This window comes from Anser anser (genome assembly GCF_964211835.1).
Source record: "Anser anser genome assembly, chromosome: 4".
Classification (NCBI taxonomy): Eukaryota; Metazoa; Chordata; class Aves; order Anseriformes; family Anatidae; genus Anser; species Anser anser.
The window spans coordinates 45238483-45251880 of record NC_139724.1 but is presented as its reverse complement, the minus strand read 5'-3'; the positions used below and the strand labels follow the sequence as shown (position 1 = coordinate 45251880).

At 40.6% G+C, this 13398-nt stretch overlaps 1 protein-coding gene across 3 annotated transcripts in view; it reads right to left on the bottom strand.

Annotated features, from left to right (window-relative positions):
• The window catches only part of TNIP3 (TNFAIP3 interacting protein 3), a 91487-nt gene that overhangs the window by 34634 nt on the left and 43455 nt on the right, over nt 1-13398 (bottom strand). For 2 of the 3 annotated variants that reach the window (XM_083834958.1, XM_083834960.1), the window contains one exon: nt 6830-6962. In XM_083834958.1, coding sequence (XP_083691084.1) covers nt 6830-6962 — 133 coding nt within the window. Of the gene's footprint in view, nt 1-6829; nt 6966-13398 lie in introns of all 3 variants that reach the window. The other variant, XM_083834959.1, reaches the window with a different exon arrangement.

The following is a 13398-nucleotide window of genomic DNA, read 5'->3' as shown; positions in this document are numbered from 1 at the left end:
ATTTTATGATTCTATGACATTCATTTTCTTTTGCTGAGTGAAAGCCACTAAATTTGTTTACCAGTCTACTGCTACACTATTAAGAACTTATTTACATGCTAACACTGCAGAAATCTGACACATGTATAACACCAGTCCTTGAAAGAAGGACTCTTCTGACAGCTATCAGACTTTGGAAGTAGAAAAAAGAATATTTTTAATGCATTTATAACAGGTTTGAAGTTGTTGAATCAAATATGCAATTGTAAATCGTTCAGAAAAGTCTAGTTCAAGAGCAGACTGTACATGCAGTCACAAAACTAAACGTAAGGAGACTGTTTACAAATCCAAGCAATCTTTTAGAACGCTCTTAAAGTTTTCCAGCCTGTAAAATATAACCAGACCATTTAAAGACTTGGGAGTAAAATCTGACCTAGTGCTACACAGCCACAGGAAGCTCAGAGATGGCAAAAAGACAGGTGAAGAGGGTGTCTGCAAAGTGTAGACAGGTCTGCGCAAAACACCTTGAAAGTAAATTTTGGAGGAAAACACAGACTTAGCACCGTTGTCCAAAAGCTTGCTAGGAGTTCTGCTGTTTGGTTAACACTGACACAAAAGCAGAGAAGATGCCCAGGGAGGATAGAAGCTGCCTGCTGTGCACAGAGGGAACGACGCTGGTGGGAGGATGTCCATCGGTGTGGATGAGGGAGCATGCTCCCCTGGAGAGACCTGGGCAGCTCCCGTAGCGGTGGACTCATACGGGACTTCAGAGGTGGGCAGGACACCCGACCACATACGTGCTGGGCACTGGCATGCAAACGAGCACTCTAACACTGCAGTAAAGGGTTTACAGGGGGAAATCTAGTCACTTGGAGTCCATGCAATTAAAAAACAGATTTTACTGTGGTGAAATCATTCCTACTTCAGCTATATGCAAAATCAAAATTCACTAAGTGTGATGATACAGCAGTGACAAACAGGTCAGCAAATGTTATAAATCCCAAACTAATGCTTACATGAATCTTAATTTCCCAGATTATTTCATCTCTTCCTCTGAAGTAAGTCTGTGTCATGCCATTTACTGGCCACACTCAAAAATCACCAGCAAACAGGCTGCAGGGAAGAGTCTCTGAGTGGAGAAATACAAACTTTGTAAACTCCTACAATATTTCTGCCTCCAACTTCTCCACAAATACATGTAAAACCAAATCACCACCAGCAGTGCATGGCGTCAAGTAACTTTTTACAATCTCCCTAAGATACAATTGTACAGACCTTTATCTAGCCAGGGTTCTTCATAGATTTTAGAGCACGTTTATAGGTAACGTGCACTCTTGTCATCTGTTTCTCACCCTTTACTTCTACTTCCACTCTTTCCCCAGAAAGTCACCTCCTTTGCACATTTCTTTTATCTATCTCAAACAAGAAAACAAAATGTTACGGCTCCTGCTGCTGGGCTGTGACACATAGCTGCAGCATCAGTCACCACTGAATACAAATCAACTTTTCCTCACCTTTGAGCACAGTTCAAGAAAACAAAGAAAACAACAGAGAGAACAAGCAGATTTTGCTTTCCAGAAGAGCAAGTGGAGTGCTGTAGCTTGAGAATTGATACAAGAATGATCATTTTCTTTCTTTGGACAGCTGATCAGGTCTGGCTCCTCCTAGAATGACTGACAGTTTCTCTTCTGCCTACGTGTACGGTAAAAATCCTTTCTTAATGTCCACACAAGCCATTCTTGTCCCTGGCTCACCCTGCTCTATCTCCATTATGATGGCAGATCAGAACATGATGAAATATACTAAGAAAACACTATATCGAGCAAACCTCCACCTGCAGGGAGCTTGAGTAAGCCTGAAACCTTCTGTAATGTCAGTGAATCATGATTTAAAACCTTTACATTCTCTGAAATAGCACGAGTTCTTAGTAGGACCTTTACCCTTCTTTTTCCCACCCCTCACACTCCAACACTCAATTTTCTCCTCCATCCTTCACAATCCTTTTTCTTTTCCTCCCTGTCCATACCCACATGCGAGCACATGAAGCTCATTATCCTAGGCATTTATGATTTTTGTCCATGCCACAGACAATGGTGACAAAATTAAACTACTCTTCCAAAATCATCGGGCAGCTCTCATCTTTGCGACAGACAGAGCTCGTCTTATCTTCCACTTCTGTTCACAGCTGTCTTATTTTAAAGACTGCAGTGAAGGGGAAAACACTTTTATGGCAAGCAGTTGGAGCACACTCAGGGAAGAAAGCTTCAGAAACTTCAGAGCATGGCTGCCAGGGATGGCTGGCAGCAAGCTGCGAGCCAGGAGCTCCTGCAGACAGACTGCTGTGAGTGACAGAAGTAAGCCCACCAGATATCCGGCACAGAAAAAAAGTCTTCCCAGGAAGCAAAAGGGACCAGGCAGGATTTGCTACCCCTTGAACTCACCTAGGTGACTCTCACAAGTGGCAGCACACAACCCCACCTGCAAAGGCAGAGTGAGCTGAACTGCTGAGAAGTCCTTTATTAATTTCTACTTGGTTTCTATGAAATTATGTCATTTCTACTAGCAGTGGCTTTGAAGTTCCTTCCCCCTCTTCCTCCTCTCCCTGTTTAAAAATAAGAATTATTTGTATTCTAAGAAGATCTGACATCTCTGAGTGTAAAAGGCTTGTAGTCATTTTGGGGATGCTTGCAATGAGATTGAAATCAGAGCCTTGGAACTCTGGCCAGCACTGAATCCTCTCAAAAGCATCAGCACCACCAGAAGTTAGAAGTTCTCATTTTTCAGAGAGTGCTGGATCTTTATTCTGGGAAAGGCTTTTGCTACAGTATTACAAAATAGGCACACACAAGATAACCAAAGCCACTTGTCACTTCTGAAAACTGGCTGTTCGGACACTGCGGTGAAACCAAGAACCACTAAGTTGCTTGCACTAAGTAAAAGCAAATTTTTCCCTGATGATGAGAAAATTGTAAAATCTCTTTTTTTGCTTCCTACCCTATCAGGTATCTGCCTGAAGATTTTTCAAATTTTGCTGTTCAGTTTCAGATTTGTAGAAGTCAGATTTACTCTGAGATGAACCTCAGTAAAAATTTGGCGGCTTTTGGAAAATCTGTTTGCTTACATTTTGGTCAAGCTTTCCTTTCGGCTTTGAAACATTTTCAGAAGTGCTCTGAAATCTGTTACTCTGCATTAAGCAAAACTGTATAAAACAAATGTTTTATTCCAGAAGCTGTTATTATACCAGCAGTGCTTCCTACATTATCCATTGCTTACCCTTTTCCGATTGCGGTTCACATGGTGAAATGGTAAAAAATGAGAAATCTTAGTCGAAGAATAACATCAGCTCCTAAACCAGAAGAAGAAACTAGAACTCTTCCTGTCTTGACCCAGTCCACGTGCTTCACCCAGACAAATGTGTTAAAAAGGGATTTTCCCTTGAATAAGCATGTCGGCCTCAACATTTTGCCTTGTTCAGTTAGGTACAAACTCTAACAGGAAAATACATGCAAATTTGAATGTGTTCCTTAATATGTGGGAGCCAGATAAAATTAGAGCAAGATGTGGCTTCAGAGTAAGTACAACATCACACAGCTTTCTGTTTCAGGATTTCCTTTATCCATTGTTTTCCATCATCACTAATGAGACTAACCACAAGGACATGGCTACTTAAGCATTTGCAAACTCAGGCCTGAAGATGAAAATCCAATTTCACGATACTATAATTGGATAACAATTTATACCAGTAGCAAACAGGCTATTTTGAGTTTTACAACATAGTCAGTGCAAGAACAGATAGTCCTTAGTTTTTTTTTTCCTTTCTCTCTTTGCACCCAAAACAGTTCAAATACTTGGAAGTCTGGTATTCTTGAGCTACAAACTGATCACGTAAAATATATAACCTCTGCCAATAATCCTTATTTTACTTTATGTTGACACACTGCTGAATTTAATTGCTGTTCTTCCTTTCCCATCTGATATTTTTAATCATCCCTCACTTCCCCCAGAAAACATCCTTCTTGTGTATAAAATCTTGATTAAGTCGTACATATACTGAAAACACTGTGCATGAGTACTTTTTAGTAACATCTGTATTTTGATGCATAACGTTCAGTCTAACTTATTTCAGTTGAATATAATCAGCTTTATATTTAAATTTGAAAATGAGATGCTGTTTTTATGTCATGAAACACATTTCTTTGATTTCTGATATTAAAACAGCAAGTTGCTTGATCCCTTTGGCCTTGAATTTCCCACTCTAAAAGGGAGAATAAGGAACTCTTTCCCTCCTGAGTCAGATAGGCAGTTTCACAGACTACAGCTTTGCAATCCTTGTTCACATATACTCCTGCTATACATTGCAGCAGTAAGTAAATGGTGTTGTAGAAGAAAAGGGGAATAAGCAAGTATATATGAATTAGAAATTGGTAATTGGTTTCGTCAGTAAAGATTTCATCATGTTTCTTTTTTTCTTTTTTGTCGGTAACTCAAACAAAAGTAAATACATTTCATTATAGTGAGAAGAGCTTAAATTAGTGTAAAATACTGATGCCATGCTAATGCCTCACCTCTTTTTTTCAGCTTAAAAAGAAAACAGTTTGTTCACCTAGGGAAAGTACATACAAGGACACAGGCACTCAGTCCCTTATATGAGAGCAATAGACCTTATGTGGGTGTCAGGGACCCCAGTACACCAAAAGGCTCTTGCAGCCTGCATGGACTTCATTGTCTCCTCACACTTTTTCCTCTCCAGGAGCAGGAAAACATAGCATCATGATAAGCCAGAATTAAACTCCTACAGATGAAGGAACCATACAGGGAAGGAAGTGCTGAGAATTAATTCTGTCCATTCTGCAGAGCCAGGTTTTCTCTCTCTGAGATATTTGCCTTTAAAACCACAATAAATATTTTTATGGAAAAAAAAATATTGGGAAAAAAAAAAAGGAAAGAAAGTCAAAGGAATTTGTTTACAGACACTTCCAGATAACACTTTCAAAACTGCTGTGAGCTCAAAAGGAAATGTCATTCTGCAGCATGCAATTCATACTCTTTACTCCAGGATAAATTAATTACAGAATGAAAATTAAAATGGCTCGCTTGCTCTGCCAAATAACTTCCTGATAGAATTCCCAACACTATAGTGAGGGATACACTCTTGTTTCATTATCATCTTTTTCCCAATTCCTATATAAAGAGCTTAGCACCCATTTTAAGTCTAGATCACCATCTCATTTCACAAACTGACATTTTCTGTTTCCTTTTTTAATACTATTTTAGAGTGTTCATAATCGAAAGGATAATAAATTTGTGTTTTGGAAAATAACATATTTAAAAAAACAATCTGGCACATGTACTCCTAATTTCTTATACTGAAGTTGCTGGAGCTTATCACAGTTGTCAAGCTGTCACTTGAAGTCCAAGTCAATAAGCACACAAGTGAAAACCTCTTTGACTTAAAAATACAAATAATAAATAGCCAACATATTCCTAGGGTGGAAATATCTTAAACTTTCTTCTTTAATCTATGTAAGCAACACACACACACATCTTCCAATGGGAAGTGCTTTAAATGCAAAAAGTATTAAATAAATAATACGGATAGAATACCACCATGATATTCTGAGGGAAACACTGAAACACCCTACAGAAGTGGCTGAGACAAGTACATCCTTTCTTTTCTCCCTCACAACCCCAAATCCGTTCCTGCATCTCCTATCAGAGAGGCTAACATGGGAACTGTGTGTTTCCACAGACCATTTGTAGCTTGCTGTTCTGACCAATAATTTCATAGCTTAGTGCTAGCCGATTCTGCTGTCAGATCTGTCTTCTGCTTCACCTTCTTATTCCATCGCTGGGGCTAGGAATCCCCATTCCTCCTCCTGGCTTCTCTTTCCCTGTCTCTAAACCCACTAGCCTGACCCTGTGGCATCTCCTTAGCTCCTAGCCCTGTGGCTTAGCTCCGTTTCTTGCCCTGAGGTCATGAGTCATTTTGGAAATGGCGGTTTACATGTGAAAAGAGCTATGTGTAATTCTGTATTTCATAGAAGAGAGTCATCTCTCCTTTACCGACTCATCAATTTCCTGTATCACGCAGAGGAGCACTGCCTTCAGAGATTTCCTTTTCCTCCTGGTGCAGTAACACAGGCAGGTAAGCGTGTTGTCCCTTCTCACAGGGTGCTGCCATTCACAGCTTCATCACTTCTCTCTTCCCACACCTCTATCTCCTTCCTTTCCCAGATTGCAGAAAAGAGGAATTTCCTTTTCACCTCCTATTGCATGATAAAAAGTAGCTTGCTGTTTCAGGGTAGAGGACCGAAACCTAGAACAAATTTCTGTCATGCTTATTAAGTGCTGCTACACTGCAAGCAACAAAGACCACCTTGGCAGGTGGCTTACAATTCTCCATTTATAATACCACAGAAACACAGGTTTAAGCTTGCATTTTTCTCCTTCAGTGCTTGCTTCTTATTTATCTAAATGCCTTTCTGGCCCTCCCAAAGATCTATCTTCCTCACATCTCTTCACATCCTCCATTAAATCAGAGCAATCAAACAGAGCAACCATAAGAAACATTAGTGCTGTTGGTGTGCAGTTTTGCACAGCTGGCTACACAGGATGGTACTTTGGATAATCAGCGGTTTTAGTTGACCTTTTAAAACACTATAAAAAGCATCTTCTCACTTTGTCTTCTTCATAGCAGAAAGTACTAGTATCAGAAAAATACATTGCAAATTCAGTTTATCATTTCAGAAATTAAAAAAAAAAAAATCCTGCATAACCAAGTCACACAGGGAATGTTGCCTGGATGTTCTCCCCTCACAGATAAACAATTGCAAAAGGAGTCTGTGTTTACCTTAAGGGAACATGAAGCTCTCTGATAGTTCGGACTTTCTTGGGCAACAGGTTCAGGGTCCTCATGTGATGTGAAAGTGCTACTCTTCTCTATCAGGTTTCTTATTTCAGCATCAAGCTCTTTACTTTCACACCTGCTTAGAAAGAAATAGCAATGTGATGCTTTGCAGAGGAACTTGAAGCGCAGAGAAAGTAAATTTGTCAGCTGTCATCTTAATGTGACAACAGACACAGCAGAGCTAGTCCTGCACTGAGCTCCTGCTACCTTCCTTCCTGGTGCATAGCGAGCACTCGAGCAGTCTCACACATGCAATCTGTAAGAGCTTGGTGGCAGAAATCCATTTAAAATATTTAAGCAAGCAGTCCTTATCAATTTTACTACCTTGTGTGTAGAAATCCTAGTCAACCCTTCCGGGGACTTTCTGAAGACTTCAATGCACCCTCATCCCCAACCACCCCCAGTTTCTAGAATGTTAAAATTCATTGATATCAAAAATGCTATCAAAATAGTTAGCTTGGTTTTAAACTCCAAAACTAGATGCTCAGTTAATGATTTATTTTTCACTGTACGCTTCATTTTCTATAGTATTTCATAATAGACACCTGACATGAATTTTCATTTTTTTTCCCCTGAAAGTTCCTATTAAAAACATTCATACCTTATAAAAATAGGTCTGTCCTGGATACTAAGATGATACTTGTTCTGTGGGAATACTGTTATCTTTCAGTCTCTGTTAAGGACACTCAGGACTTAAGTACACTTAATGGCATGCTCCAAATTTGCAGAAGTAGCTAGCAATTAGGGCTGACTCATTCAACACACCTGTAGTGGTGGAATGTGACTTTCAGGGCATAATCAAAACCAAACCGCCAAAACCCTAGACCCAACCTAAGTTTTCAAGAAACACTCATCTCTTTTGGTAATTTAGACTTCTATTTCCAAATCAGCTTAAAACAACTCTAAATGTATATAGTCCATGACCAGAAAGCCAACAGCAAGGCTCAGAAGTATTAGCAATCAGGAAGTAGCAATATTATATCTCAATTTAGGCAGAAAACACTAAGTTCTTCATTTGAACTACCAGACAATTGAAAGCAGTTAGAATTTACTGGTTAAATTTATCACAGTTCAGACAGACAATCCACAGGGATCGCACTGCAGGTTCTGAGGAAACTGCTGAGAAGCTAATAACAACATTATCCAATAAACAAACTCATCTATCCTAATCATAAGACTAAATAAGTGAAGTGAATTTTGTGCTGAGAGGATAAAACGACGCATTTTATTACACTTGCTATTTACTCACAGAGCCTTTAACAGAAATGTATTGCATTAAGCATGGATGCAAAGTCATCTGCAGAGGAATTACAGCAACATTCCAGCAGCAGGAAACAAGGACAAGGAAAACTCAAAAGGTTGGATTTGATTTGCTGCCCAGGAGCTGGACAAGCTGGAATTGCATTTGCAGAGTTGCCATGAACCCTGCCTGCACCATCAAGCACAGAAACTGAGACAGGATTATGCCGCGCGAGCCGGCAGCAAGTCGTTCTCAGTTTTAGTGCCCATCAAGCATCCTGCCTCTTCAAACTACCTTGTCTATGTGGAGCCACAGCATGGAAGGAAGAAAAGTTTTCATGGCAGGATATTTGGGTGTGTTTTGAGACTTACAGGACAGGAAATAGGACTTTTAGCCCTGTGAAAGGCCTTCATTCAGCAGAGCACATCACGTGAGTTTTCTTCTACAGAGAAAGATGCTTCCTCGTCCTAAGCTTTTTGTTGTTGTTTGTATTAAACCAACACGTTTGACAGAGTGAGTTCAAAGAAACAAAGCACCCAATTAAAAAGAGTACTGTATTTTGTCAGACCCCTTTGAAAGGGAATTACGGCCAGCTACAGGCACGCCGAGCAAGAGAAAGACTTCCTTGGTGCACGTTTTCATAAGCCTCATGGGCGTGCAGCAGGCTGCAGCTGCTCTGAAAGCCTGCGGTGGTTTCAAAGCCTCCGTGCTGTGGGGGCGGCGGACGAGCCCGTGTGGCACAGGCTCTGCATGGCAGCCTGTGGGGCTGGGCGTGCGAGCAAGGTCTGAGGCTGCTCAGCTTCCCTTTCACTTCTGGTTTGAGGGGATACGCAGGGCTTCAGGCACTCGCGGGACCAAGGAGCCACAAGTCTTGTCAACACAAATACTCATGAAACAAGAAGAAAACTCCGGAAGGAAAACAATGAAGCTTGAGAAGGAAATCCAGCCACCTTCTGTCTTGCTGAAAAACTGCAAAATCCTGGATAGTTCTACTTGCACTGGTCTTTTTTAATCAAATGTGTGCTGACCTTCTTGGACAGTAAGTTCTCAGGCATTGGCAAGACCAACAGCATGGCTTTGAGGCTTCACTTTTAAGGAGCTGTATAATGCCAACTCAGCAACATCAGTAACAGTCACCCTTTTCTCTCAGGCCTACTCCCCTGAAAAACAGCAGCTTCAGCTCATACAGACTCCTGCGCCTGACCTAGTGTGAGACCTGCTTTGCCCAACAGAGTTGGATATACTCTACACAGAGAACTGGGGGCTTCAAAGGCTTGGAAAGTTTCAGCACAGTAGCAGGCACCTGTGGTGCAGTTTTAGGAAAAGTGCATTAAATGATATTTGCATAGTAAGGGAGAAATTGCTGCAACTGCCCCCTTAGAAGCCCTAAAAATGTGGCAAGAGTAGGGGAGAGGTTAAGTAAAGCGAGGTTACTGCGCAGCATTGAGGGATTTAGGACATAGCTGTTAAAACCACAGGCTGATATTTTCAGAGTGAGCTGTCAGAACTTGAGTTTTTTATCTGCTTGGACAGCCAACCATCAGTGAGAGATAGCTGCTCTTCTCTTCTCTTGCTCCACACACCTCCTGTGTGAGATCAACAGAGGAGCCAACTTACTTAGCTGAGAGAAAAAACTCTCGCCTACGAGTGGATTCTCATAAAGACTATTCATTGCTCATTGCCCAGGGTTGCAGTCACATGTCCTGCTCCAAAGAGCTTAAATGTACAACACCATCCACTTTCCACCTTTAACTACCTCTCCACTGCAAATCACCATCCTTAACTGCTGGCACAACCCACACACCTGGCTGGGTCAAAGTAGTCAGCTTAAATCCTTTAAAGTGAAATAAAGCAGTTAGAATAAAACAACCGCTCAAGAGAAAGGAGCAGTTCCTAGGTGCAGCTCTGAAGAAAGTAAAAGACGAGCAGCAATCTCTGGCAGGAGTGCAGGAGTGAGCACCGAGGCAGGCTGCACTCATCTCTGCTGCTGGTTCAGCCACAGCGAGAGGAGATGTCTGACCACAGCCTCCTGAGATCAGAGCATGAATCAAGCTGGGAAATCCCCCGTAAAGTTGGTGGGATGGCTTTAAATATTTCTTTGCAGCCAGGAAGTGTTCATTGCTTTGCTCCCTGCAGTTTGTCTTACTTCAGGCTGTACCTGGTATTCACCTCGGGCTCTTCCCTTTCTGTCTCTGTGTTCTTCCCATGCTTAGCAGTATCTGGGCAAGAGAAGGAGCAAGAACCAGTAGTGCCAGTAAAAAAGAAAGAAAGGGAACCACAAAAGACTCCAACCCCTACAAATGGATTGCTGCTCTGTAATATCCACGTGCTTCAACATTGTCATGAACGTTGGAAAATTATTTTGCTGGCTAGGTTCCTCAGGGCTTTGGTTTTGCCCCCTCAGCTTTTAGACTGAGGTGTTTTGATCATATTTTAAAAGAATATTAGCCACTTTGATATTTAGAAGGGTACATTTATTGTGAGGTATGTAAAATGTTAATCATATCTGTAGTACAGTTCCATTTTACAGACCATACGTTCAGAGCACACAGATGATGAGTGCTTGAATATCTCTTTGTGATAACAGTGATTAGGAGCTACCACAGAAGACAATTCTTGATGATTACCTGAGCTTCCCCTGGTGAGCTCTAGAGGGCACACAGCATTTAACATCCACAGAAAGCAACTTCCAGAACTACTTTTGGTTTTGTGAAGTTCACAGACATGTTTCTGAACCATTACCATCCTTATTATGTTTCATCATTGCCAACATTTTCTAAAATTGGGTATTTTGGTTTTCACTAATTATGCTTTTTTAAGGAAAGAAAAAAATAACCTTTTGGAAAAGTCATTAAAATGAAACCCAGTCAAATTTTAGAGATGCATGCTTTGTGAAATCAATCATTAGAGAATATTAAAAATTTCATGCACTGATATAGGGCAAAGTATATCCCTTCTATGTGTAAAAACTTTCTTAAGTATAAAAATAGGAAGAAATAAAAATACACAATATCCTATTTACACATTGTACTACAATTAAAGCAGAAGCTAATTAAAAATTTAGAATATTAACTCTTTGTAAATTTTGACTGACTTCCTCAGTTTCCTCTGCTGAGATAATTAAAGCATTTGACGTGGAAGCAGCACCTACAGATGTAACAAAGGCAGCTGGTTGCTCAATGTAAATTTTAGCAGCTTGCAGGAAAAGGAGAGAGCACATCTGTGCTCATAATTTCCATATAATATATGAAAAGTAGTAGTCAACATCATTCTAGCTGTGTCCTCCAAGAATAAGAAATTCCTTAGGCCTGTTCTCTTCCTTTTGAAAATTGCCATACCCATTCAGGATTTCACTTGTTGAGATCAGCTATGCATCAGATTAAAGATATTTTCATTTCCCTTTTGTATCCACCTTGCTGCCTTTAAAGCTGCCTTTACTCTTTTTGCTCTATGATACATCTCTGTGCTATTTTAATTCCTAGGCTTTTGCTCTATGATACATCTTTATGCTATTTTAATTCCTAGGCTTTAACAGCTTTTTGTGGTTAATTATTTATAAATGGTTGCATACTTTTTATAGCAACTCAGTGTCTCAGCTGGGAGCCAGAATAAAAGTGTGACCAGCATATGCTTTGTACATGACTGGAACTAAAATTCCCATGTAGATCAATGTCATGCAGCTAAAAAAAAATAAACATGCTATTTTGTCCTCAAAGGGTTATGCTATGAAGCCGTGGTTATACGTGCACAGCGAGTTTTATTAAATTATGCGTTTAACAGCCAAAGCAAAAACCTATCTTTGGCCCAAAACTATCACTAAAGCCAGAGCACGTTATGGAACCAGAGAAGAAACGTGAGATGTGGAAACCAACAGCTCCCAGCAGAGCCAAGGGCATTTTGCAGTTAGGCTTCTCCAGGTCAAGAGAAGAAGCACGAGGCAGAACAACTCCACATTAACACACGTTTCCATTACAGAGCAGCAGCCATTTCCAGCTCCTGAAGGCCTGCTCCACGGTCTTTTGATCAGCCACACGCTTTGGGCTTGCCACAGCATAGATTCATGGCCAAGAAATAGCTGCTTATCCAACAGCTGGGTAGGAGCCCTGTGCAGAGTCCCAGCGGTGCTGTCGATACCATTTGTGAGCTCTTGGCTCTCCCTGCATTTCATTGGGAACCAGCAACAGCGGGCACACCTACAGCATGTCTCAGTGCATTTACTGCCAAATGCTAATTCAGTACTAAATGCATATAACTACTTAAAATAATAATTTCAAGGCTGGTTGCTGGAGTCATTCACCTGTGATTGGTGAAAGCACAAATATATACCATAAGCAATCGTGGAAAAAGGTTTTAAGCCAGGATTTACAGCCAGATGCCAACACCACGGAGTCATATTTTGACGGGAAATGAATTCCAGAGTCTAGGGGTTAAACACATGCTTCATCCCCTTGGGTGGGCATTTTGGACCTCAGATTCTTGCTTCGCTAAGCCTAAAGAGCAGATCCATAGAAAGAAGTCGATTTCTTCATTTGAATTAAGGAGGACAAACTGGTTCAGATAAATTTAAAAATCATTCCCTCCAGCAAAGGAAAGCCATTTCAGCTAATATTTCCCCAATTTATGATAAAGCACTTAATTCGTTTCAGAAAAAGGCCTTTACAATTTGAGAAAGAAGAGACCTGAGTTACATAATTTGTAATCTAACCCATGCTAGGAATATATTTGAAATGGGAATAGAAATCAGGCATATAATTTTTAAAGACTGTTTACTGCAGAACTAGGTTATTCTGCTATGTTGCATATGATTTTAAAGGGTTTTTGCTCTCTTAATTTGGTTTTGTATAATTCTTAGTTTTTTTTCCCTCTAAATACCTTAGGATTTTTATATTAAAATCTTACCCACCTAAGACTAACTGACAAAGAATTTCTGGTCTAACAAGCAATGGGATGAACAAAGTTTTGCCATGAAAACAACAAGTCTTTTGTTACAGATTTTTTTTTTCAGCCTCTTGAACTCTTGCAGCTTTTGTAAGCCGTTAACAAACCACCAGTTCCTGAGCTGACAAACAACATTTACAATCGTGCAGCTCCCTAAGAATCGGTGGTGCCTTTCCACTACTCAACACCCCGCGAGCCGATCTCCCGAGCCTAAACTCTGAGTGGAATCTGAGCCAGATCTCTTAAAACTGAACTGCATTAATTCTGCGTTCTGCCTCACACCCCCCATGGTAAGAGGTGGTTTATTAGTCACAAAGCATACTGCACCAGTGCA